This window comes from Cyanistes caeruleus, chromosome 18 (assembly GCF_971803275.1).
Source record: "Cyanistes caeruleus chromosome 18, bCyaCae1.hap1.1, whole genome shotgun sequence".
NCBI classification, from domain to species: Eukaryota; Metazoa; Chordata; class Aves; order Passeriformes; family Paridae; genus Cyanistes; species Cyanistes caeruleus.
Window position 1 is genome coordinate 2,665,159 of NC_141718.1, and position 24,141 is coordinate 2,689,299.

Genomic DNA, 24,141 nt, shown 5'->3' on the forward strand with positions numbered 1-24,141 from the left:
CCTGGATGTGCTATCAGCATGCTGGGTTTTGAAACTGGAATTTTGTTATAAAGGTTATCAGTACAGCTCCAATTATTCTATAGTTGAATAGTTTTTGAACACAAACAGTTCCTAAAACTGAGTAAAAGCACCCCCAAATCAATTGCCATAAACCATCAAAGAGAGAGGGAAAAAAAAGTCAATATATTAAGGTTCCTGCTTTATTGGGATGCTTTAATTTCAGCATTTTAATCTAGTATTTCTAGAGTAGAAATCCTATCAAGTTTAGCAGATATAACCTCCCACACTGCTGTTAAAACATTTGAGTGAAAATACACGGGGTTTTACCATCTGAAGGAAAAGAAGTAAGTGTTAATTCTTTTGCCAGAACACTTAAGTGTTAGCAACTATCTTTTGGTTTAACATGACATATTACTGGTACAGTTATTTAAACCACTTTTCCTAGTGAGATATTATTGGAGGACACACCATTGTGGATTTACTAATAAACTGAAGCAAGTGAAACTTCCTACACGAAGAATTGAAGAACTCAATTCATTAGAACTGAATCATAAAGAACTGAAATCATTAGATTTAAAATAACAGATAAGGGATGCTACACACTTCAATCAAAAAGAACTGAGGATTTTCTGACTGTTGAATTGAGTATTGCTGGGGACACTAATATTTAAATCCCACACCTGAGCAGAATGGTTTGCTTTTATTTAGAGGTAGAGCTTTTCCAGCACAACTGGCTTTTGTATTAAACTTCCCTAACACAAACTCAGCTTAGCTCCTCTTCCCACCTTGTACAAAGACAACCTCATCTTCCTATTGTGCTTGATTTCCTTAGCCCATCAGAAATGTAATTTTTCTTCTATAGTAACACGTTTGAAGTATTTAACACTTCCTGAACAGGGCATAATAAAATGGTACCAAAAATCAGAAGCTCTACAAAGCAGGAACATAATTGAGTTCTTTCTACACTTTCATACAAGGCCAAGAATGTCAAAGTGTCAAAATTAGAACAGGGATTATGAACCAAATTTTAAGCCTGAGTTACCACTCCAAACCAGGAAGGTAAAATTTATTTTCCAACAAGACAGATTACACTAGCAAAGATCCAGCAGTTGTAACCATAGCAGTAAAACAGCACTTGCTTTCAACAAGGTGACAGAACAATGCATTTAAATTCATTCTTTGAATTAGACAACATGCATGAAACAGCCTCTATCATCCACCTTCTGCATTCTGGGCAGACACAAAATATCCCCAGAGCTTATTGTGCAGTGTATGCAATATCTGAGTATCCTAACCCAGGAACTGCTCAAGGTAGAGGTTAAAAAATTTTAAACAACACATATGTATTGTCTTCTTATCAAGGAAAGCCAAAAGGATAGAAAAAGCTTTGCTTTCTGGGGGCAAAATATTTCCAGGTCAAAACTGAGGGTTGAGATAAATGAGATACTATGTTACACAGCACATAAGACCCAAATTTTTCTTAAATTGTTTCTTTTCATTCTCAAAAACAGACCAGTCATTCTCTCTGAAGAGGGCACCAGAACATTAGATAAGATGTGCTGATGGACAGAGACCCTGCTTCTAAATCTGCACTCATTTCTAAACCACATTTGTCTAGTTTTAGCTTTTAATTAGTGTATCTATTTATACCACTGCCTAGTAGATGGAATACTCTTGTGATCAGCCTATAAAAATATCTATTACCAGAAAGAACAGACTGATAAGTTAAGCTTCAACTTAAGCCAGGTCAGGTAGAGAACAACAACTCCTTCCTACCAAAGCTGAAGTCCTGTTTCCAAGTTATGGGCATTTGGGTAACAGAAGAACCAAGAGTCAGAATTCTGGAAGTGCAGCAAAGTTTCAAGTGCAAGTTTTCTTTAGCCTTAGGAAAAAAAAAAAAAAAAGCTTCCTTTGCCAGGGTAACACAGTAATAACTGAACATTATCTTGATGTTCAAGCTTTTTGTTCAGTACTATTTGTGATTATAATAAAACCCACTCAGTATCAGTTCTGTCAGAGTATAGAATATCAGGTATGTTCTCAATTTTTGAGCAACGAAACCAGAATTAGTTTTGCTATTTTTACCCAACAGTTTGTTAACTCTGAAGGAAAATGCTCCAAGAATTGGGGAATAAATTGAAAATGTGTTTTGCAATATTTCAAATGTATGTTAAAAGTGATACAAGTTTAAGCTGTGCCCTGAGTTGAACCCCACATAACTCCAGACTCCACTGAAGTATGGAATGGAGTTTGGACTGTGCCTGGTTATCCCCAAACTGCCTCTGATGTTTTGGCCAAAATGTTCACTGAAGCTTATAGATTTATGCACTACTCAAACATGCATTTATTAACCACTGATCCTACTTTCCTGTCTTTTCTGGTTCAAAAGTAGTACTTTAGGGGAAAAAAAGCAAAACATGTGCTTTAAAACCCAGTTTGCACCTGGTAAGGAAACACCCACAAAATTTGCAGTCAATTCTTTTTCCCCATCAAGAGAAGCTCTCAGCAGTTTGCTTTAGGACAGCCTCCAGCAGGTCTCTGTTCTGGGCTTAAGCCTGCTCCATCCTTTTCCTTATTTTTTCCAATCTCAATACTTTCCCAGGAAAGGAAACCTCCATCTCCAGCATTGATTCTGAAAATCAATCCCAATTGCTAGAAAAGTAACACAGGTACAAGTACCCAGATATTTTGAAATAAGACCTGTAACATTCATGTTTTTAGCTGTACTACCAGGGAGAACCTGGAGCTCTTCACAACCACATGGGAGTTTGACATAATTCGCATCAAGAATCTTCTTTCCTGACCTTCTTCATCCCAAAATTCATCTTTTTTTTTTTATTACAAGGCACCCAAGAGTCCTGAAGTGCTCTGCAGTTGAAATTAAAAGCCTCAAAGTAGTTCTTGCCTACTCTGTGCCAGGTATAAAACTAAGTTTTCTAAATATACACTAATTTAATAAGCAACAGGTTCTGGCAATACTGTGTATATTTTTAACATGTTGAGTACTTACAGATACAGTAATAGATGACAACAACCATTCCTCAGAAATTCAGGGAAAAGAGGAACTACTGTGGCTGTGCTTTGGTAATTTACTGACTGCAACTACTGAACTTTCATTTATTAAATTACAGAAACTCAGATACACTGTATCTACTCCAGAAAATTTTAGACAGGAAAATACAGAGGATGTGAACAAAGGTCATTTCTGTTCCCAAACGTGCTTCTATAAAAAAAGAAAATACATCATTCACCAGTTTACTGCAATTTTTCAGGCTGAACTTCATACAAAAATTGTAAGAAGCAGGGCCACGCTCTTCCAAATTTCTCTTTAAAATGTCAGTTTAAACCAGCAAACAAAAAACTCAACTAAACCAAAGTGTATCTAATCTATTTAGATAGCCCCTGGTAACAAGTTTAGAGTGTACCATCCAATTAACTCCAGCTTCTACAACAACATGATAATCCATTTAAAGGCAGGCAAACTGAAAAGCCATGCAAGGACAGCATCTGGATGTTTGTCACTTCATCAATTCTAAGAAAAACTCTGTAGCTTAGTAATCATCACACACTACAGCTCTGAGAACCATGCCCACCACAGGTCTGCAAGCAAATTTAAGGCACACATCCCAAATCTGTGACCCCAACATCCCAAACAGCTCCTGTTCATTGTACAGTACCTTCTCCACCATCTCTGCTGAAGGGAACATGGAGGAAAGTCTCCCTAACAACATGCAGTTAAGAAATTCATGCCTGCATGTGTTGATAGCAATCTAACAATTCCTACAATGAAGTTCTCTGTGTCAGACCCAAACACAGCTATTTCAAACTAGCAAAGCTGTTACAGCATTAAATATAGCTATTTTGCAAGGGATGACTTGTAGAAATTTGTTTGCTAGTAGTTATCAGCACCGGGGAGAAACCAATCACCTGGTTATTTATCCACTTGGTTGAAAGATATTTGCCTGGACACACAAATGTCATTGGCACTTTGCCAGGAATTCCACTGCCAGATATGTATCCCAGCATGAAGGGCTCTGTCACTTCCCTACATGGCCATCTTTTTGCAAACACCATGTCAAAGGCCATCGCAGTCCTCCTGCACTTGAGGCACAGGCATGCACAGAGTCTCTCTCACCTCCAGGTCTTGACACCAACGTTGGGACACGATGCTTTTATTGGCTCTTCTCTACTTGCTCTGTGGCTTTTCTCAGTTTGATTGCAATTTTAACTTCATCATTGTCTAGCTACAAGAATTTATTATTTCAGTGTCAGAAGCTGTGTTACACTGAAGCACTGATTTCTCTATTAAACACCCACATGACTTATAATCAACTGCAGCTTCAAGTGAAGATAATTTAAGTATATTGTTTGATCCACAAATTTAAGTGAGTATTTTACCCAGAAAAGCTTCTACAGTCCATCAGCAAGCCAGACCACCCATCTTAAAGGATAGTCATAAAACTTGGATATTTTTTGTGTTTCTTCATGAGCATACTGGCTTAAGCTTGTCCTTATTTAAAAGAACAAAAATCAATTCCACATATCAATTACTCAGTCATTGTTCTATAAGCAGATTTTAAAATAATGCAATAGTAACCCTATGATAAAGAGGACACCATGCTTGTTAAAAGCAGCCTGGTGTTACAGGCACATTGGTTTTACCCAGTTTGTTTTTCTCCCTCAGACACAGGCCTTTTACACAGAATAATTGATTTTATTGGTACTGACAATATACAGCAGGTAAGTGAAAGCCCACACATCCCCCAGGTGTTCTCATACAGAATAAAGGCAAAGCTAAATTTGAAGATGAAAACACAATCTGTACCTCTTCTAAAACAGCAGTGAATCAAGGAGAAAGCGTTCTGTGCTCTAGACACCTGCCAGAGCATCAAAACCCAGCATTTCTCCTCAGTGATACCCCAAACCAGTGCAAAACACACAGTCATCACCTCACAATTCTAGCAATTCTGCTTTAAAGTACAAAAAACACAACCCGAGTGTATTCCCATGATGAAAACTCCTTCCAAAACCACCATTCCATTGCTGACATTTAAAAATAGGATAAGGATTTGGCCCAGACATCTACTGCAGAGTCTGTAATTGATACAGTTCTGTTTGCCTCAAAAGGAGGCAACCACAGCAGAAACACCCCCTCCCTTGCAGAGCACACAGCTCTGGCCATGCAGAGCAGGAGCAGTGAGGCACAGAGCACAGCCAGTGACAAGGCATCACAGTTCACCCTTCATTTCACTACCACTGCCTTGCATTTGGACTTGTAGCTGAATCACCCTGTACACAAAACAGGGGCTTGAGACAGAGCTCAGCCAACGTTAAAGTTTCTCAAGGAATGAAAAGCTGGGCAAGCAGCCAACACCAACTTCATTCTGAGTGCACACTCTCTTTGCCTGCTAATTAAAACAGAAGGATAGTCAAGTTTAAGGGTATATATTTATCTCCTCTTGAGACAGCTACCACCTCTAAAATCAAAGTGACATGAGCGCAAAGTAAGTTTAATGTACATCCTGCATTGTTCCCAAAGGAAAAATCACTAAGTTAACAGCTGATAACGACCTACAAAATCTGAGTATGCAACACTCCTGACACTCAGCAAGAGCCACCTAGTTTTATCTGGGAAGGAACAGTCAAGCCCAGTTTAGAAAAAGTTATTACTATGGAATTATCACCAAAATGATGGGAGTTTTAGCTAGAAGTAACATTACCCTTCTATTTTTGCACTCCTTCCAAACAAAGACACCCCTTTTAGAGCAAACCTAAGATATTAGAAAGCTCTAGGCAAAAGACCAGGCTTTTAAGACTGGCACTTCAAAAGCTTACCCAAGAGAAACAGGAAGCTCTACTCTGCATAGCTCATGTACTTGAGAACTATGCAGCAAATTGTCAAAAGTAGCAATAAAGAATTATGAGAGATCAGAAAATGGTGAAGTCATGTGCCAGTCATACTTTCTGAGATGACAGAAGACATTTGTGAAGAGAAGTTCAAAGGCACTGCTACTACAAGTCTAAAAACTGGAGAAACACATTCAGATGAAATAACAGAGCATGACCAAAAAAAAAAAAAAATCTCTGTACTCCCAAACCTATGGAAACTGAAGACATTTAAAAACCAGGAACATTCATCTACTTTGTGATAGAAAAGCAGACAAGTTTTAAGACACTCTGAAATCAGACACTAGAAAACAAAATTTTAAATTTGTGACAAGTGTTAAAACCACAACTTCAATTAAGATGCTTTGCTTTTTCAGACCTACCAATTAAACTAAGTGGCAATTCGAAAAACAATCCCCTCCGTACAAATGCACATTTAAGGTAATTACAGATGAACAGGAACGAGATTGTTCTTAAGTGAAGCATATACTTAGGAGTCTTTGAAAACTCCCCCCAGGGCCTCAAATCGTTAAGACAAAGCCCCACAACAATTTTACATTAATATGCTAATGCATGTATGCACCACATAAGTGGGTCTTACCTGCCACTTCCACGATGTCACCTGGGACAATGTCTCTTGCTTTAATCCTCTGGACACTTTTTCGGTCCTGTCTATACACTTTGCCCATCTCTGGTTCATATTCTTTAAGGGCTTCAATAGCATTTTCAGCATTTCTTTCCTAAAAGACAGCAAAAATGTGTAATTTTGAAAGCCCTCAAGGAAAATAAGCCTGTTAGATCTGATTTTGCAAAAGCATTATCATATGAATGCTACAGACTCAGCTCAGCTATATTTCTTCATACAGAACATTTTGTGTCCCCTCCCTTTATGAGGTTGCTGACTGGAAATCATTAGAGTGTAATTCAGGTGTTTGTGAGCCTTTAGAACACAGAAATTGTTTATTTAAACCCTGCAGCATTTTCCATCAAGACTATCCACTGTGTTGTTTCAGGGAGGCCACACAGAGCTCCATGTCACATATGAATGCTTTTTGACATTAAAAAACCCTAAGCAGAATAAAGATTTGTGGATGTAGGTGGTGGCTGTACCTTGGCTGGAACAGCTTACACTCAGCCTGGAGTGGACCAGCACTGCTGAATTTCATTTACTGACACATATCAAGGATCAAGTTATGATAAAACCAACTTATTATCAACTTTACTCCAGCAAATCAAGTCATGCTGAAGTGAAATTAACTAGAAACTTCCCCAGAACCTCTAAGCAATTTAAAAACTTGGATGAATCCCCACACAGAAAAAACCTTTTGATTTCCACTGACACAACAGCTTTCCTATCTCAGCTGCACTCCTCTCACTGAGCACTAGCAGAGATTGGTATCAGTGTTGTGATGCCACCTGGATGAAGAACAACTGTAGAAACCAGCAGCTTATCAGCACTCCTTCTCCAGCTCTTGGAGAAAGAACTTATTTTCCATTTGCCTGCCTATTGACAAGAACAAACGTCATTTAGCCCTGATAATTATAGATAATGGTAGAGTGCACAGAATTTTTGGAACATCTGCCCTTCAAATATACATCAGCCTTTCCAGATAATAAAAAATTCCTCTTTGCATGTCAAAGCAGAAACAAAACCATCAGAAATTCAAATGTTGAGGAACTCACTAGTTCCTTCCAAGAGTGCAGCTGAAAATGACTGTTACCAAAACTACCTTAAGGAACTAACATTGACATGGCACAGATACCAGCACAGAACCATAAAGCTGCAAGTAATACCAGCCTCATATTCCACCAGGTGATTTAATTCTGCTCCTCAGCACTAGAACACCAACATTATTTTTCTGTGGACTATGAGTCACCGTGAGGCAAAACCTTGAAGTCACACAAAAGGAAGGTTACCTCAACAGAACTTTTCCTTCAAAAAGGAGAAATAATAATTCAACATGATGACCCAGGTGGCCAAGGACAATGGCACATGGCTTGGAGCAGAAATAGTGCAGCCAGTAAGATCAGAGCAGTGCCCAGCACAGGGGATGGAGAAGCAGGGCTGGAGAAGGGTCTGGAGCACCAGGAACACCTGAGGGAGCTGGGGGAGGCTCAGCCTGGAGAAAAGGGGCCTCAGGGGGCACCTTGTCATTCTCAGGAAAAGGAACAGAACAAGAATAAACCTCCAAGTTGCACCAGGACAAATTCAGAAGGGATATTAGCAGCAATTTCTTCACAGAAATGGTTGTCAAGCATCCAAACATGCTGCTCGGGAAAGTGGGTGAATCACCATGCCTGCAGGTATCTAAAGATGCACATGTGGCCCTCAGGGACATGGTTTCATGGTGGCCTTGACAGTGCTGTGTGACTCAATGATCTTAAAGATCTTTTTCACCCTCAACAATTCTGTGATTCAGCTCATTCAGCCAGCTCAGCGTGCTAGACTGAATCCTTTGCTGCAGTTTGCCTGAAGTTATGGCCAGACTATCCTGCAGGCACTGAAGCACTGGCAGGTGGCTCCTGGGGAAAGGTGCACATGAGAGGAAAGGTTGAGGGCGGCAGAGACGTGGCTGTGACTCAGTGCTCACATCTGGTACCTGTAGGAACAGATACATTTATGGGTGGAGACTGTGTACTGTGGGGCTGATTTTCCATACCCATTAGAACAAGGGAATGAGTCACTTCATCTGTGCAGCAACTCTCTTTCACAAAGAGGTTCCATGCATGTGGAAATACACATAGAGGTGCTCTTTGCACACTGTGACATCTGAAAAAAACCCTGATTATTTCCTAAACAGGGAAACAACTACATGAGAAAAATCCTCAAACTCTACAGACAGCTTTACCTTCCATTTCATGCTTAAAATTAGTACCTGCAGAACTGCAACTCAAGAGTTTCAAGTTAATGTTTAACTCTTGCACAACTACTTTATGAAGACTTGAATATAAAATGTCATTTAAGGGGGCAATGCTGTCACCCCTTGACCGACATTATCTCTTCCCCGCACACCTGCTCCACAGGTTGGGCAACAAGTTGGATCCTGCTAAAAACTGAATTTTGAGGAACACTCTTTAGCCCAGCTCACTTGGGATAGCACAAAGCAGAGCACAGGAATGTGCAGCAATGCCACTTCTTCCAGCAGGCAGGGTCCTCTTTAATATGTTGTAACCTATTAACAGGACACCTCCTCTTAATTTTTGTTATTTTGACCAATTTGCTATTTTTTTAAAGCATGAAGCCTCATGCACTAAGAGAACAAGTAATTATGTCATGTTAGCACCCTCCCTTAGGAAAAAACCCAACAAAACCAACCAATCATACAAGGAACTTACCATAAAAATCCTAGAACTTTTTTTTATCTGCAGAAAAAAACCCCTCCAACAAAACATCCACTGTCTAAAGTGATCAAATTAACAAACTGAAGTGATATGAACATTCTTGTTTTGGCATCTCATGAAGTGTTATTTTATGTTATGATACTACTGTCTATATGATTTATAAAAAGGCATCAAATTAATGTCACAGCTGACAGAGTAGGAAAAGTTTTATGGTATTTAGATGTTTTCAGAAGAAACTTGTGCCTTCTGACAGACTTGCAGTCTTTGGCTGTACCCTTAATAGGTACTATAGAGATTGAACAGGGAGAATTAATACTGTATTAATGATTTACTAAAACACAACAGTTGTCTCAAGAGGAAACAGACAAGAAACAAGGTTACAAGTGCTCCATCCTTTGTTCCTTAGTCAGGGAAAAAAACCCAAGCAAACCACTCCAATTGTTCTCAGCTTTGCAAGGCCTGATTTACTGCTTGAATTCAGGGTTTTATTCTGGCCTGTCTCGTTCATGTGTTCAGCAGCGTGTGGCCAAACACACTGATGGGCATTTTGCCTTTCTGGCAACACTTCTGAAGCTTTCATTTTACCTTTAAGTCAACACTTTCTGTTGAGAAGCTTTATGGTTTGCTGACTCTCAGGAATCTGAAGTTAGCAACACATCCTATATGCTCTGTAAGAACACCCAACACTACAGGCCTTCCTCTTAAACCATAAAACCCCAAAACATTTGTGATTTGATACTCTAAAAGTGTCTGCATACCTGCCAAACTCCCACAATTGCATTGGCTACTAATATAAGTAAGATTACAAAAGGCTCTACAAACGCTGTGATTGTTTCTTCACCTTCTTCAAACCAGGCCAGGACCTGCAAGAGAAAAAGTAATTTAAATTCCTGATTTATAGACATCTTGTAAACTTTATTCCTGCTAAGTTTCAACTGCTTAGACTTCAGCAGTTTTGGAAACCCCTCAATCTACCAAGTTTGTAGTTTTGTAATTCATGAATGAGTTGGCAAAACGCAATGGAAAAGGAGAAAAAGAATCTTTACTAAAGTAGTACAAAGTTCATCTTAGAGGCCGCTCTTCTTTTAAAGATTTAAGCTATTTATCTGGGAAACAATTGCTACTGTTGCTTCAGAAGTGAAAGCAGAAGTCGTGACAACAGTCACGACAATGAAAAAAAATATTTCATTACTGTATAAAACAGGACACAGATTAGTTTGACTACTTAAAACACTAAAACCTTGCCAGAATCTGAATTTTAAGAAAGGTAATTGCCCTTTACCAGTTACTTAGCCACACAAATAGAAACACCTTTACAAGTTTCCTGTGAGTAGATACAAAAAAATAAGCATCTACTTATTTAGATACAAGTGGTGTCATACTGAAGCATCCAAGCGAATGGTATAGCTCTATCTGAAGCTGGATTGTAAACTAAGTAGCTGATAAAACACAAAATTGGCTTTTAAAAGGTAAATCAAACTTGAGGGCTTGCATAAAAGGTTCCACGTAGATTTTATTTTAATTCATTTGTTTTAAAAGTGTACTCCAGTTGTAGGCATCTGTCATTCACTTGACTTGAACCTGTCAGAGCCTCTGCAGAGTGCTGGAGTCACTGATGAAAAGTCAAGTTAACGTGACCAGAGAGGAAGAGCATTTTTGTCAACATGTTGAGCAACAGGAAGCCTGGAAAGTGACAGTAAATAGGAACAACGTGTTGAGATAATTAGGGCTGGTAGTCAGGCAACAGCACTCTGAATCACTAGAAGACTGCAGCGAGCAAACTGTTACTAAAGCAAGCCCATGACTCCACCAACATGCTGCTCCGAGCTATTGCTCAATTGAGAGACACTCCAGGATGTCAAAAGGAAGGAGCAGCAGCACGAAAGCCTCAAGCAGAAAACAGACTGTCAAGCAAATCCAATGCAACAACAAATTTTTATTACAAAGGGATAAACTTGTAAGATTCAGGTTGTGATTAATACAACTGCAACATTCCAACTGGCAACACAACACTTGGAGGGTCTGTGTGATGCCCCTGCAGAACAGATTTAGTTGGCATCTCTCCACACCTTGGTGCCCTCCAGTCCCTGGAGCAGCTCCTGCCATTTGTCCTGCTGCCTGTGCTCACCCCACACACATCCCTGTGCCCATGGAGAGGCCAACAGGGCATTTCCAGGTCTCTCAGCGTACACAATGTCACAGGCCATCATCAGAATCTGTTTCTTCCCTCCTTTTCTTTATTGGAATTCTGTAGAGCCCACTTTTCTTCCAAACAAAGCAAATAAATTCAATTATGTTGCGATGTGCTTATCTGAACAGGCACCTACAAGGTTAACTGGAATAAAACATCTGCTTTACATGGACGTTAAACCAAAATCTTGTCCAATTTAAGACCATGTGTGTTGCAAAATAACATTGAGAAAGGCCACAACTTCCAGAGGTAAGAGAAGGAGCTGCAAGGACAGCAAGATCCAAGTATGTCAAGGAGAGCCAAAATTAAGTTTTCAAAGGATCTTCTCTTTCAATAAGCTATTATTTCAAGAACTCAAATTAGAGATCCTGAGAGTATAGTCTGATGGTTTAAATCATCGCTGCTGGTTTTTTTGGTGAAATTATCAATCTGTGACAAGACTAAAGTGAAGTATCTAGTTAACCCTGCAAGCCAGCAATACCCATTTCTCTCTCCAGAAGTTTCTACACAATTACTATCAGTGGAACAATCCAAGCTCTAGTTCTAGAACAATTTAGTAAACATAGTCATAAAATAATCAGATGCATTATGAGTTCTTGGTTTTGCTATAGCAGACTACAGCTATATTAACACTTCATTTGTGATATTTGTGATACACAACACATTCTGTAACAGATCAGGTTTAATATTTGATAGCAGCCTGAAGTAAAAAAAAAAACCAAAACAAAGCCAAGAAAAACAAAGAGGAAGTAGAACAAGCAATAACAAATATTTAACTTTGCATTTTTAGTAACAACAGACCATATGCTGAGGCCTGGTAAAGACTAGACAATTCTTGTCCAAGTCACTGAGTCCTTGTCAGAAAGTTTCCACTAGCACACTTTTAAGACCCTGGAGAGCTTTACAGTGAGAGATCTTTTTTTTTTTCAATTTCTACTCAGAAGGGCCCCACCATGTTTCAGCCCTAATCACTTTAAGACTCACATGTAGAACAGCTTAATTTCCAGGTCATTGATCTCCAAAGCTCTGGTCAGGCACTACTGTCAGTAGGTAAAGTCACCATGTATTTAAGAAAGAGTAGGAAAAAAAAGAATAAGATAATTGCTCAAGAGAAATGCAAGCCTAAAAATGTAAGGGAAATAATAGCAAGACATGAAAGCCCCGTATCAACAGCCAACATAAGCAGCTTAAAGGACAACTTTCATTCAGCATATTTGCTTTAGGGCTGCCAGAGCTATGGCCTGCAGAGCCTATTTTAAACAAAGCCTAATGGGGTGGACCTACAGGACTCTGAGGCAAAAGATGCAAAATGACAGGCAGACAGCACTTGGTTGATTGTAAAAAGGGGACAGAGGTACAATGCCAAAGTCAGCCAGCAATGAGGTGAGCACTGATGGAAGCGGCTAAAAGAGCAGAAGTGCCCTTACAGCTTTTTCCATTTCTGTAAGTGAAGTATCTCTATTGTCAGGGAAGTTATGGAGACAAGTTACCTCAAATGATTACGTATCATTAAGTAACAACAACAGAATTGGAGAATGGGAGTTTGGAGACAGAATTGTGCTGCCCAGCAGGCTGTACCCGCTCACCACTGACATAGGAAAAGCAAACACTTTGTTGTCAGCAACCGAACAGGGATTTTTGTTTGGTTTTCACTTCGACAGTAGAAACTTAGAAGCAAGCTGGGAGAGGTAAGATCTCATCCCAAAAGAAAGAAGCCCTGGATTAATTAAAGCAGGTCATACAAAACACATGGACTGCTTTTAGGAGTTTTCTTCTCACAGGATAACGGGATTTCAGTTTTAATGTATTTTGGACAGAGTATCAAATACTGCTCATAAACCCTTCTAATAGTGATTTCTCTTTTTAACACCAATTAACTTAAAAATAAGCAGATGCAAACTATTTCAGTAGTCCTGTTCCATCCATACCAGTTATACTGAACACCAGGTAACATTAAAGAAAAACCTCCCAATTCTAGTTCCATGGTTCAGTAGAGATTTTTGTCTGCAACACAAGGTCAGGGGAAAAAATAAAACACAAACCAGCACATCTTGACCACATGTATAAGCACAAAATTAAGAATTTTATCGAGTTCACAAATTGTAAGCACCCATCAAATGTTACTCTGTATTTCTGAAAATAAATATATTATAGCAGTAAGAGGAGAAAAAAAAAAAAAAGATACCTGTCACCCACAATTTAATTTTTACAACATAAAATGCAATCACAGTGATTTCTCACATTTTTATCACCCCTACCCTCATGCTAATGAGCAATCTAAGTTTAGCTAAAAGCAGTGTCACATTCTACAGCAATCCTTATCTTGTGCCACACACTCACTGCTGCTGACCTTAACAGGTAGCTTTTGGGGTAATTTCAGGGCAAAGCCTGCAACAATGTTATTGACACATCCTACTTCCTCCAAGAGGACCTTCGCTCACCTTTTACCACGAGGTAGGTTACACTCGTGCTAATTTACAGGCTATTACAATCTCTGGGCTAAAGGTACAGTGTATTGTTTTAATCTAAGCACAGATATTCACTATTAGAAAACATTCTCAGGACGTTCACTTCTAAGTCAGCTTAGGGATCAAAGGAATAATCGAGGGGAGGGAATGCTCTTAGGATGCTGTACAAATATGTCAAGTTTTGGTAGAGTTTACAGCCTACGTTGTACCTTGTAGGAGGAAATCCACTGTGTGATGCAGAGCTAAGACTGCAGAGTTCAGCACACACCACTGCTTAAAGTTTAAATTCACCAAGGAATTATTCTACATCAGATGCAGTTAACGTTTTGCAACCTGTCAAAATCATTTCTACAGCAAAACAAGCTGTTCTTTTCAGTAAACATTGCAGATCACAAGCATCAAGAATTAAAAGCCATGAATACACTCCATGGTTTATTTCTGCAGAGGCTTCACAGATCCAACAGAAAACCGAGACAAGTCTACTCACAGATCCATTTACTCATCATCAGAAATTATTTATACTGTTTCTCTTCAAAAGCCATACTTAAGGCTTTCACTAACCAGGCACATCTCTTACAGCAGTTATGACCTGGAATGTAGGACACAGGATCCACAGCCCACAGACACACAGCATCTGACCCCAGCAAACAGCCTGAGCTGCTGCTCTGAGTTATTTTACTGACACGTACCTGACAGGCAGTGAGGGAGCAGAGGGCACAAAAAGCACTCTGAACAGAAGTTTATACCCTACATAAGAAGGGATGTTCCTGCACAAAACTGAATGCAGGTCTCAGTGCTGCAGATGTGTGTTACTGTGCAGGCAGTTCTAACAGCAATAAACTAATATGATTTATGATTGCAACACAACCACCATAAAAACTCCTTCAACACAAAAAAAAAAGTTATCTATATACTTTGAGATCCTCTCTCTCGTACCTGAATCAAAATTTTTCTAAACTGACACTGTACAGCCGGTCAAGAACACCAGAAATTAGGTGATGTAATTACATCCTATTTTTGCAGTAATGCAATCCTTGTATCAACACATCCAACGGTGCTTTACAGCTATTACAAAAGTCTGTATTATGCTTTCGTCAAGAAAAAGTGTTAAAACCTAAGGAAAACAGACATGATCAGCTAGTGTTAAAACCTAAGGAAAACAGACAACATGATCAGCTTCTGAGCAAAAAAACCACCAGAAACAAACACAAAGGGGAAGAGCTTCTAAAGTACCTAAACTATAGTATATCTAGGAGGTTCTTACTTTTCATCAGAGAAAAATCTTCTAATGCCTATTTGGTGTGCCTCTATAACTCCAAAATAGGAGACAGAAAAGGCAGAGCAGTAGCCCAAGGTCATGTACTGTGTCAGCTGCACAGAAGCAGAGAACCCAGATCTATCCCACACTCCATTAGACTACAGTCTCCTCTTAATTAGATAGGAAAATTAACCATACTGAAAAAAGCAACTGAATTCAGCTACTAATCAAGTTTTCCAAGAGGACTCAGCAGTGTATGTTCTATGACCTCTGTCAGTCTGGTCTCATACTTACTCAGACTCAGCAATCAAAGCTTTACTTTGGGTAGTCTGATTTTTCACTTACTTATTTATAATAAACACAACTAATGTACTTTGGCACAGAAGGCTAACAAACCTCTGTGTTGTCATTTGTCCCATGAGATGACAGAAACACTCCTGACTTTTCAGGAACAAAAAGACATCCCCTTCTCATCCTCTGTGAGGAAAAGGGGAAAGAGGAAGGGGAAAAAAAAAAACCAAAACCTTTTGAATGACTGTTTATTCAATTTTCAATAGCCAGCCTGATTTCCTCTCCAGGAAACAGAGGAGTGAGTGAAGCACATCTGTCTCCATAGTCAATACTGATGTCACCAGTAACTGCTCAGCTGGTACTGGTGAATTACAGACCCAAAGCAAGAGCCCTCTGGAAGGTGTTGGTGTGGGGAGAGCAGATCCCCAGCACAGCACTAAACTGCAGCAGCAGGGCAACCCTTCCCCCACCACACAACAGCTCCAGAGCACATTCTCCTCTGCCCATCCTAATTAGCTTGCCCTTAGCTAAAGAGTCACCACAATTTCCACTGCCCCCAAGAGCTGCAGCATTTACTTTTTTTCAAGTTGTTAATTACAACTCCAGGGCAAAGTCTACTGTAAACTTTTACTCCCTACCTAAACAATTTAATATTCTGTAAGCTTTTGTTTCTGTTGTCCAGCTCCCCAAGAAATACAGCCTTCACCTTCCTTTGCTGAGTCTTCACTCCGTTTCCCAGTTTTTCAGCAAGCACATAACATTTACACATAATGTAAGAAGATTGCCCAATCATGCTTTTTTCAGAAAAAAAATAGAAACATTTTTGTTCTTTTAGTCCTGTATGCAAAGCAAGATGTCCATTTAATGACTTGACTATCCAAAGGTCAGTTACCAAATTTGGTCAACAATGGTGCCATCACAGCCGTCAACGTTCTTGTCACTGTCAAAAGCAACAACTGTCACCTTGCTATTATCAGGAAGGGAAGGCAACTGGAATATTCGCCATGTAGATTCTATTTACAGTCTGCATTGCATCCAAAAATGTCTTCCAATGATTATACATCGAGCTTGATAAAGATTAACCCAAAGGCAAGAAGAATGTCCAGTTAAACGCTTACTTACTCAAGGTTAGTTTTCAAAGCCAACAGCAGCATTGGGAAATCCCACCTCGAATAAGCAAACTGAGTTGAATGAGAAGCACTTTTTAAAATACCTGTCTAGTGTAGTTATGTACTTATGACTCATGCAATGAAAGACTCCCTGATTTTTTTGTTGGCTAGCACACAGAAACCTCGTCACAAGGAACTAATTTAAGAGACAGCAATCTTGCATCTATTGAGAAGAAAGAATAGTTTCAGTATGTACAGGTCATATACATTGGAGTATGTCACACTACCATACAGAACCCTAGGAAATTAAAAAAATTTAAATAAATCATACTTACAAAAGATATGCAAGCGGCCAGCAACAAAATTCTAACTAGTAAGTCTTCAAATTGTTCAATCACAAGCTCGAGTAAGGTTTTTCCTGCAATATGTAACAAAGCCATTGAGTCATGCACATTTACAAAAATGAATTCTCAACAAGAATTAGCAGAAGATTTCATAACCATGCTCACCTTCCTCTGCCGGCAGCTCTGTCAGTAGAAGATTTTTCCAGGAAGCATGTCAAAGAAAAGAAATAATCGAAGAAACACATTAGAGCATTATCAGGCATCCACACCAGATATTCTTCCTGAATTGCACACTCAGCTGGGTTGGATATGACAGACATACTGAAAGCCCAACTAAGGCGGCTCTTTTCACCAGGGTCTGTGAATGGGCCCGAGAGTTTTACATTTTAAGACACATAAAGGTTCGCGGGAATGTGCCAAAGGTTATAATTCAGCCAAGTCATCACTCCAACCAGCTGTGGGACTTCTGCTGTTGCTGCACACAAAGGGTCAAAGGCTCAAAACGCTTTTCAAATGCTTTCTAACCAAGCTTTTCCTCCACATTCACTTCAAAAAAAGACACAAACCATCAAACTTGGTTCAAAATATTTCAGATTATTTCCTCCATTTTAATGGTATGTCCTTATTTCTGCTCTCCCCTTTATGCTCCTGCAACTAGATTTAGTAATCCAAGAGGCATAAAAGCAGTGTTAAAGCTAAAAAACCATGTCCACCGTGTAATCTTATCATAGATTTTAATTTTTACACAACGGCAAGGGAGTTCAGAAGGGACTAGGTCAGCCAAGCAGTGAGAATTTTTTAAAAATCGTGTGTATTTGTGTCCCGACTGGAGAGAAGAATATAAAATAAGGGGCTGAAAGGCGCTAAAAAGCTGGAGAAAATGAAGGTCAGGACGGGAGGGAAAAAAAAATTATATATATAAAAAAAGGCAAATCCTAAACCCCAAAGCGCTTCATTTCAGAATGGAAGAAGGTTTCCCACCGTTACGGTGAAAGGGAACGGAGGTGCCACCCTCCTCCCCAGAGCAGCCCTGCGAGCTCGGGATTGAAAGAAACCCACGAGGTGGAGTTCAAGTCAGCCATCTTCTCTCCCTCGCTCCTATTCCGGGTCCTGGAAGAGATGCCGGCTTTGCCAGTGCACACGCGTTAGGCCTCGCACAGGGCCTCGGCAAGGATGAGGGAGAGGAGAGAGGGCTGGGAAAGGGAGCCGGGGGGGAAGAGGGCGAGCGCCGGCGGCAGCATCCCCGCGGCGGGGCCGCCTCACCTACCGTTGGAGCCCCATTTCTCCTTCAGCTTCTTCACTTGCTCGAGGCTGAGCCCGGTGCTCTCGTTGACGCCGAAATAAGCCAAAACTTCCTCCACAGTCTTTGTGTGCGCGTTCTCCATGGCTGGGGCAGGGAGCAGCAAATGGTGCCGTGCCTCGCCTCTTCCTCCTCCCTCTCCTCCTCAGCAGCGGCGGGGGCGGCGGCGAGACCCCTCCTCAGCCCTCACCACCCCCGTGCTACCACCATAGACCCTCTCCCGCAGCAGAGGAGCCCGAGCACACCTCCCTCTTCGCGGAGGAGGCCGGGAGGGGCAGGAAAAAAATTAAAATTTTTTTAAAAAAAAAATTAAAAAAACAGGGAAAGCCGCCCTAAAAAAAAAATTAGAAAAAAAACAAGAAAAGAAAAAAAAAACCCACCCCCCCCTCACGCCTCCGAGGGAGCCGAGCCGCCTCTCCAGCGGGGACCAGGGACTTCGGGCGGGGAGCGCGCGGGCCCCCGGAGCCGCTGTCGCCTTGGGGCCGCGGCGGATCCCTGCGGGGATGGGCCGCGTCCAGGTGGCCGAGCGGCCTCTCCGCTCGCCTCAGCGGCTCCGAGCCGCCCCCGGTAACGGAGGGCGATAACGACGCGGGGGAGAAAAAGCCGCAGCTGCTCCGCTGCCCGCGAAAGGTCAGGATCGCCCCCTTCCTTCCTTCTCTAGCAGCCTGATCCCCCCCGGCCGGCCCAGGCCGCTGTCGCCGTCACGGCTAGGGCTCCCCCGCGCCCGCCGCTGCCTCCGCTCGCTCCGGTCGCACAGCGGCGGCGGCGGCTCTAATGTAACTCGGGGGCCGCCCGGTGCTCTCTCGCCGCCGCGGCATGTGGACGCCGCTCATTGGCGGGGCCGGGGCCCGGGGCGGGCATCCCGGCGGCCCCGCCCGCGGGGCGGAGGCGATGGCTGCGGTGCTGCCGCCCGTGCTCCCGCCCGGGGCCCGGCGGCGGCTGCGCTTCACGCGGCCGTGCCGCCGCTTCCGCTGCACGCGGGGACAGCCCCGCAGGTGGGGTGGCCGCTTTCCCGCCCCTGCTGCCCTGGCGGGAACCGCCCCTGTCCCGGCCTCAGCCCGCCGTGAGGGGGAGCGGGCGCCTGAGGGGAGCTGCCCGCCATAGGGGTCTTGGCGCGGGGGGTGGCGCGGAGCTGCACCGGCGCGTATCGCGACAGGAGCGGCAGCCGTCCTGTGGGCACTGCCCTCGCCATGTCGTGATAGGAGCCTCATCCAGTCCAGGGGTGAGTGTGGGGTTGGCCCCCACCTCAGTAGCATCATCCGGTCAAAGGATGACTGTGAGGGTGGCGCGCTCTTTCACGACCGGAGCATCATCCGGTCAGAGTGTGAGGATGAGACTCTCACAGGGAGGCCGTGGAGTCTCCCTCTCTGGAGACATCCAAACCCATCTGGGCGCGTTCCTGTGTCACCTTGCCTTGGCAGAGGGTTGGACTGAGTGACCTCAGGGGTCTCTTCCAACCCTAAAGACTGTGATTCTGTGGGGCTGCAGCGGCCTCTGTCGCGACAGGAGCCTCATCCATCACGAGTGTGCAGAGGTGAGGGCCGTGCGCCTCAGGGCTGTGGCAGGGGTCACTCCGCAGAGGTCCTGCCCTGTGCTGGCACTGAGCAGTGTCCCCAGTTGCCGTCGCACACGTCCCGGTGACAGCACACTCAGCCCCGGCGATAACGTGAGGAGGAATAAACTGCACGCTGTGTTTTCAGCGCGGGTGTGGGGTGAGGTACCAGCTTCCCTCAGCACCGTGCCTCGGCTCTGGCACAGGAACCGACAGCACAGAAAACTGACTGATCCATCCAATCCCACCCGGTAATTTATGGGAACTTCAGTGTACACAAACTGGAGAGAAATCAGCGCCAACTGACATTAATACACCTGCAACACACACGCACAACACAGCGAGCGGCATAAATACCTTGAAAAGTTGGTTCCAAGCGATGTTCTTGTGTACATCTGCCTGTGCAAATACCAAATTTGATCCCTACATGTGTGCTGGCTTACAAAAATGCAGATCTTACATACAATCTGCATTTCCACCACTTATAAACCACCCACAGCACCATGATATAAGAAACTGCATGTTTGATCTGGAATGAAATATTTCAGTCTTACCTCTGTGCTGGAAAAGGGATGGAGAGGGGACAACCCATTTAAAATTATGGTGTTCTAGGGTATGTTTGGCCCTGTATCCTTCCTAATAAAAGTATAACTGCTCAAAAAGGCTCCTCTGTGAATGGCCAAGGTCCAAGGAAGGATAACTTGACAGCCTACACTTCACAGGGCAGTTCTGAATGAAAATTCTTGAGCTAGATCTGATGACCTAGTTCAGGTAAAGCAATTACTTATTCCATGCCATGCCCATATTAATTTCATCTTGCTTATCAGCAGGATTAATCAGCATGGCCAAATGTTGCATCAGTACAGTTATGTTGCTTTTCATACCTCACACTACACCTAAATAGACTTAGCCTGTTACAGAGGTGAAGAATGTCAACATGACAGGTGCATATAACTGATGCAATTTACTGTAATTTTTCTAAGCAGTTTTAATAATTTTCTTGATATGGTATGAACCCATGATGTCACCATCCCCAAAACATGTACACATATGCATATGCAACATTAAAAATACATGATTTCCACAATAATTCCATATGGAATTGAATTAATGTATTTCACTAACAGTTCAGTGTATCTCTATGGGCAGTTTTTTTCCTTCTACCACATTAATAAAACCTGGATTATATATAAGTTTTTTTTTTTTGTAAAAATACATTTTCCAAGCATTATTTTTATACACAAGCATACTTACTAGCCTTCATATACAAATGCACATGTAATGGACTTGAAAGTCCTGCCTTTCATTTTCCTACTAATTTAAAGTATTGCAATTAAGCATCTGTAACAATTTTCAAAACAAAATGATATTAGAAACAAACCCAGCTCACATTTCAAATTATTTCTCCCTGTGTTGTATTTCCTATGTCATTCTTGGTTTCCTTTTTGTGCCTGTTTCCTAAAGGCCTTATGGAAAATTATTTTAAGCATACCAGAGGCATGGCACATGCAATTAGAACTTGGCAGAGGGTAAAATAAAGTAGATACTGTGTTCTTTCTATCTAACTTGTTAACAGGAAGAAATGCTGCTAGGAAGGCAAACAGAGTCTGAATTCTAGCAAATCCTGGAGAACTCTTGGCATTCTCTGGGGTTCACTAGTTCAGCTAGAGTTTGACAGCTCCCATTCGTTGTTTATCATCCATTCAGTACAGAGGACTTGATTCTTCCCCCTTTATTCCACCCTATATAAAATCTGGAAAGAACCTGGAAGCACAGACCTCTGCCTGTGTTTATTTCTGTCACGTGTTCTGTTATGGCTCAGTGAATTTTGAGAGAAGAATGACTGAATTAAGGACTGTTCTACAGTTCTTTTTCTTCCAGAGCAGAGTAACCTCTGCATTTTCTTCACATTTCCCTGTCTTTCCCTAGAAGTGCAGGACCACTGCTGCTGCTGAGGATTCCTTTGCAGGTGATACCTTCCAAATTCTCTGACAGCTACAGATTTGAAATACATTTGCAGATACAATTCATGGTCTAGACAGCACAGCACAGAACGAGCTACAAATACCCATGTAGACACTGCAGCAGAAGCAGTACCTGCTAAATTTGGCATCACTTGAGATCATACAAATTTAGAATTGTGAGTTGAAATCAGTGTTGTTTCCCATCACTCTGCAAGGATTCATAAGGCTTTCCATGACATTTGTCTTGTCTCTTAAAGAAGATGGTTATCTAAAGGAGATGGTTATCTAAAGATGGCTGTTTTGACCCACATCAATGTGACAGCACCTCAGCTCTGCCTGAAGCAAACAAGCTCATGAAAGCTTCCAGGCAGGTGCAGAAAGCTTTACATTCTCCATTTTTAAGGAAGGAAATCAATTCATTTTGCTGCTGCAAACTTGCAGTTTGCTAGTAGAGTGGAACCCCTTAGAGTGGTACCTGGGAAAGAAGCACAACAGAATGGGGCAGTTTTGGCCTTGTTGAGATTCCATTCACGTAATGGAAGTGTATATTCTTACATTTGGCCTACTATCTTTTTTTCACTGTAATATATTAAGAAGAAGCAGCCAACACATCAGGCAGCAGCATTAAAACAGTTCCTGTAATGCTTACTAATTGAAGTAAATGGGAATTTGGCCTGAGAGAGGACTGCAGGATGCTTTCCTTCAAATTGCAATAACATTAAGTCATCCCTACTGCTGCAAAGCAGATTCACAGCAGAGTTACTGGTCATAATGTGAATTGTCTCTTGCTGTACACAAACACATATGTTTTCTAGCTCCATTTTCAAACAAGATTAATAGTTTTGAGTGGAACTAAACTCAGCATGGAAGAGCACATCATAAAATGCCAGTTGTTGAGCCAAAACACATGAATGCTGTCCTGCAATAGGATCTCTTTCAGTGAACATAGACTAAGTGAGAATATTCTGCTTAATTGTGCCAAATTATGTCATAATTTTTGCAGACTGGCTGATTGCCTAATGGGGCTTATGTTGAGACCACCAAACTCACTGCTCTCATCACCCTGGCTGATTTCAAGTACAAGTCTTAGTGAGTGACAAATGGGGGCATTGTTTCTTCCTCCCACAGTACTATTTTATTCCTCTGAAATTACAGTTATTAAAATGTTTCAGCCAGTTGAAATCTACCAAGGCATATTAAAATGCTGCAAAAGTGCTGTATCAAAGTGGAAAGGTTTTAAATCTGCAGTTCTGTCATAGGATAATGCAGTTTAAATATAGTAACTATTTTTTCCAGTCAGCTTGCTCTTTGAATTCATGGTATTATGTCAAAGGGGTTTTTTTTTCCTCTCCCCCTTTAAGAAGCTTATAGCTTAAACAGCAAAATGCAAAAAATACTGAGATGAAACAGTTACACAAACCCAGCAGAGGAATAAGTGATAAAATATGAGTTTGAATGTTGATAATTAAGATAATCTGAGTTTATTCTGAATAATTTTTATTCCCAGGCAATGTGTGTTCCTGTATCAGCAGCAGGTAGAATTTGACTTCCACAGAGACTGAGAGACTGTGAACACGAAGGGTGGTGTTGCTGCTGGGAGATTTCTAGAACTGGATCTCTGTTCCTGCACAAAGCAGCTCCTTGCTGCCTTGGAAGTGTAAAGAGGCAGCGAGACAGAGTCTGATCTCAGTGACAGTAACTGTGAGAGATCACAGTTTGGCTTGGTAGATTTCTTATTTTATTTCTATATGCTATTCATGATCATTTGGTTCTTCTCTGACGACTCCAGTGGAGTATTTGCCACAATAATCTCAATTTCTCTGCTTGGAAAAATCTGTGTATCCCATGCTGGTGTCAGTAGGAGATCTAGGTGTATAGGAGAGAGAAACATTTTATCAGAACCAATGTCCATCATACATGTCTGAAAAAATAATTTCTCCTTATTTTGATGGTGAGTCAGTTCCCTGGAAAAGAAATCAGCTGGACTGTTATTTTAAAAAATGCACAGCAACTTTAGAAATAAAGCACTGGTTGGTGCCCACGTGATTTGAATTCTTATCTCATCCTGACCTGATTTTTCCATCTAATTACGGTCTAATTCTGATTAATTTGGCAGCTCGCTACCATTTTTTTTTTCTTGTGTAAATATTCCTTGTGGGCTTCTGGATCTCAGTTTTGCTCTCTGTAGATGGGGCTGGGAGGTTGTAGGGGGCTGCATGGCCAAGCACAATGTTTAGAAAACGGTAATTTTGTAGGGTGTTGCAGAATTGCCCTGTATTTTTTCTCTGTAACAAGGTGAGAGTGTCATAGCTGTGATCATGTGCAGTATTTACCTGCAGAGCTTCATTTGAGAGTGCACTTAATAGTGCAATAGAAAGTGGAATTACTTTAGTGGTGATCATGGACCACCAATTCCTGAGCAAGGGAGTTACTCAG

At 41.6% G+C, this 24,141-nt stretch overlaps 1 protein-coding gene and 1 long non-coding RNA gene across 7 annotated transcripts in view; one reads left to right on the forward strand and one right to left on the reverse strand.

Annotated features, from left to right (window-relative positions):
- Nucleotides 1–19,305, reverse strand: part of ATP2A2 (ATPase sarcoplasmic/endoplasmic reticulum Ca2+ transporting 2) — a 44,701-nt gene extending 25,396 nt beyond the window's left edge. The window contains exons 1-5 of one of the 2 annotated variants that reach the window (XM_086855362.1): nucleotides 18,157–19,305; nucleotides 17,055–17,072; nucleotides 16,881–16,963; nucleotides 9,987–10,091; nucleotides 6,488–6,626 (exon numbers count right to left, since the gene is read on the reverse strand). In XM_086855362.1, coding sequence (XP_086711488.1) covers nucleotides 6,488–6,626; nucleotides 9,987–10,091; nucleotides 16,881–16,963; nucleotides 17,055–17,072; nucleotides 18,157–18,274 — 463 coding nt within the window. In that variant the 5' untranslated portion in view covers nucleotides 18,275–19,305. The remainder of the gene's footprint in view (nucleotides 1–6,487; nucleotides 6,627–9,986; nucleotides 10,092–16,880; nucleotides 16,964–17,054; nucleotides 17,073–18,156) is intronic. The other variant, XM_023937265.2, reaches the window with a different exon arrangement.
- Nucleotides 19,063–24,141, forward strand: part of LOC111936384 (uncharacterized) — a 37,712-nt gene continuing 32,633 nt past the window's right edge. For 4 of the 5 annotated variants that reach the window (XR_002868125.2, XR_015277631.1, XR_015277632.1 and 1 more), the window contains exon 1: nucleotides 19,067–19,411. This is a non-coding gene — a long non-coding RNA (uncharacterized LOC111936384). Of the gene's footprint in view, nucleotides 19,412–24,141 lie in introns of all 5 variants that reach the window. The other variant, XR_015277633.1, reaches the window with a different exon arrangement.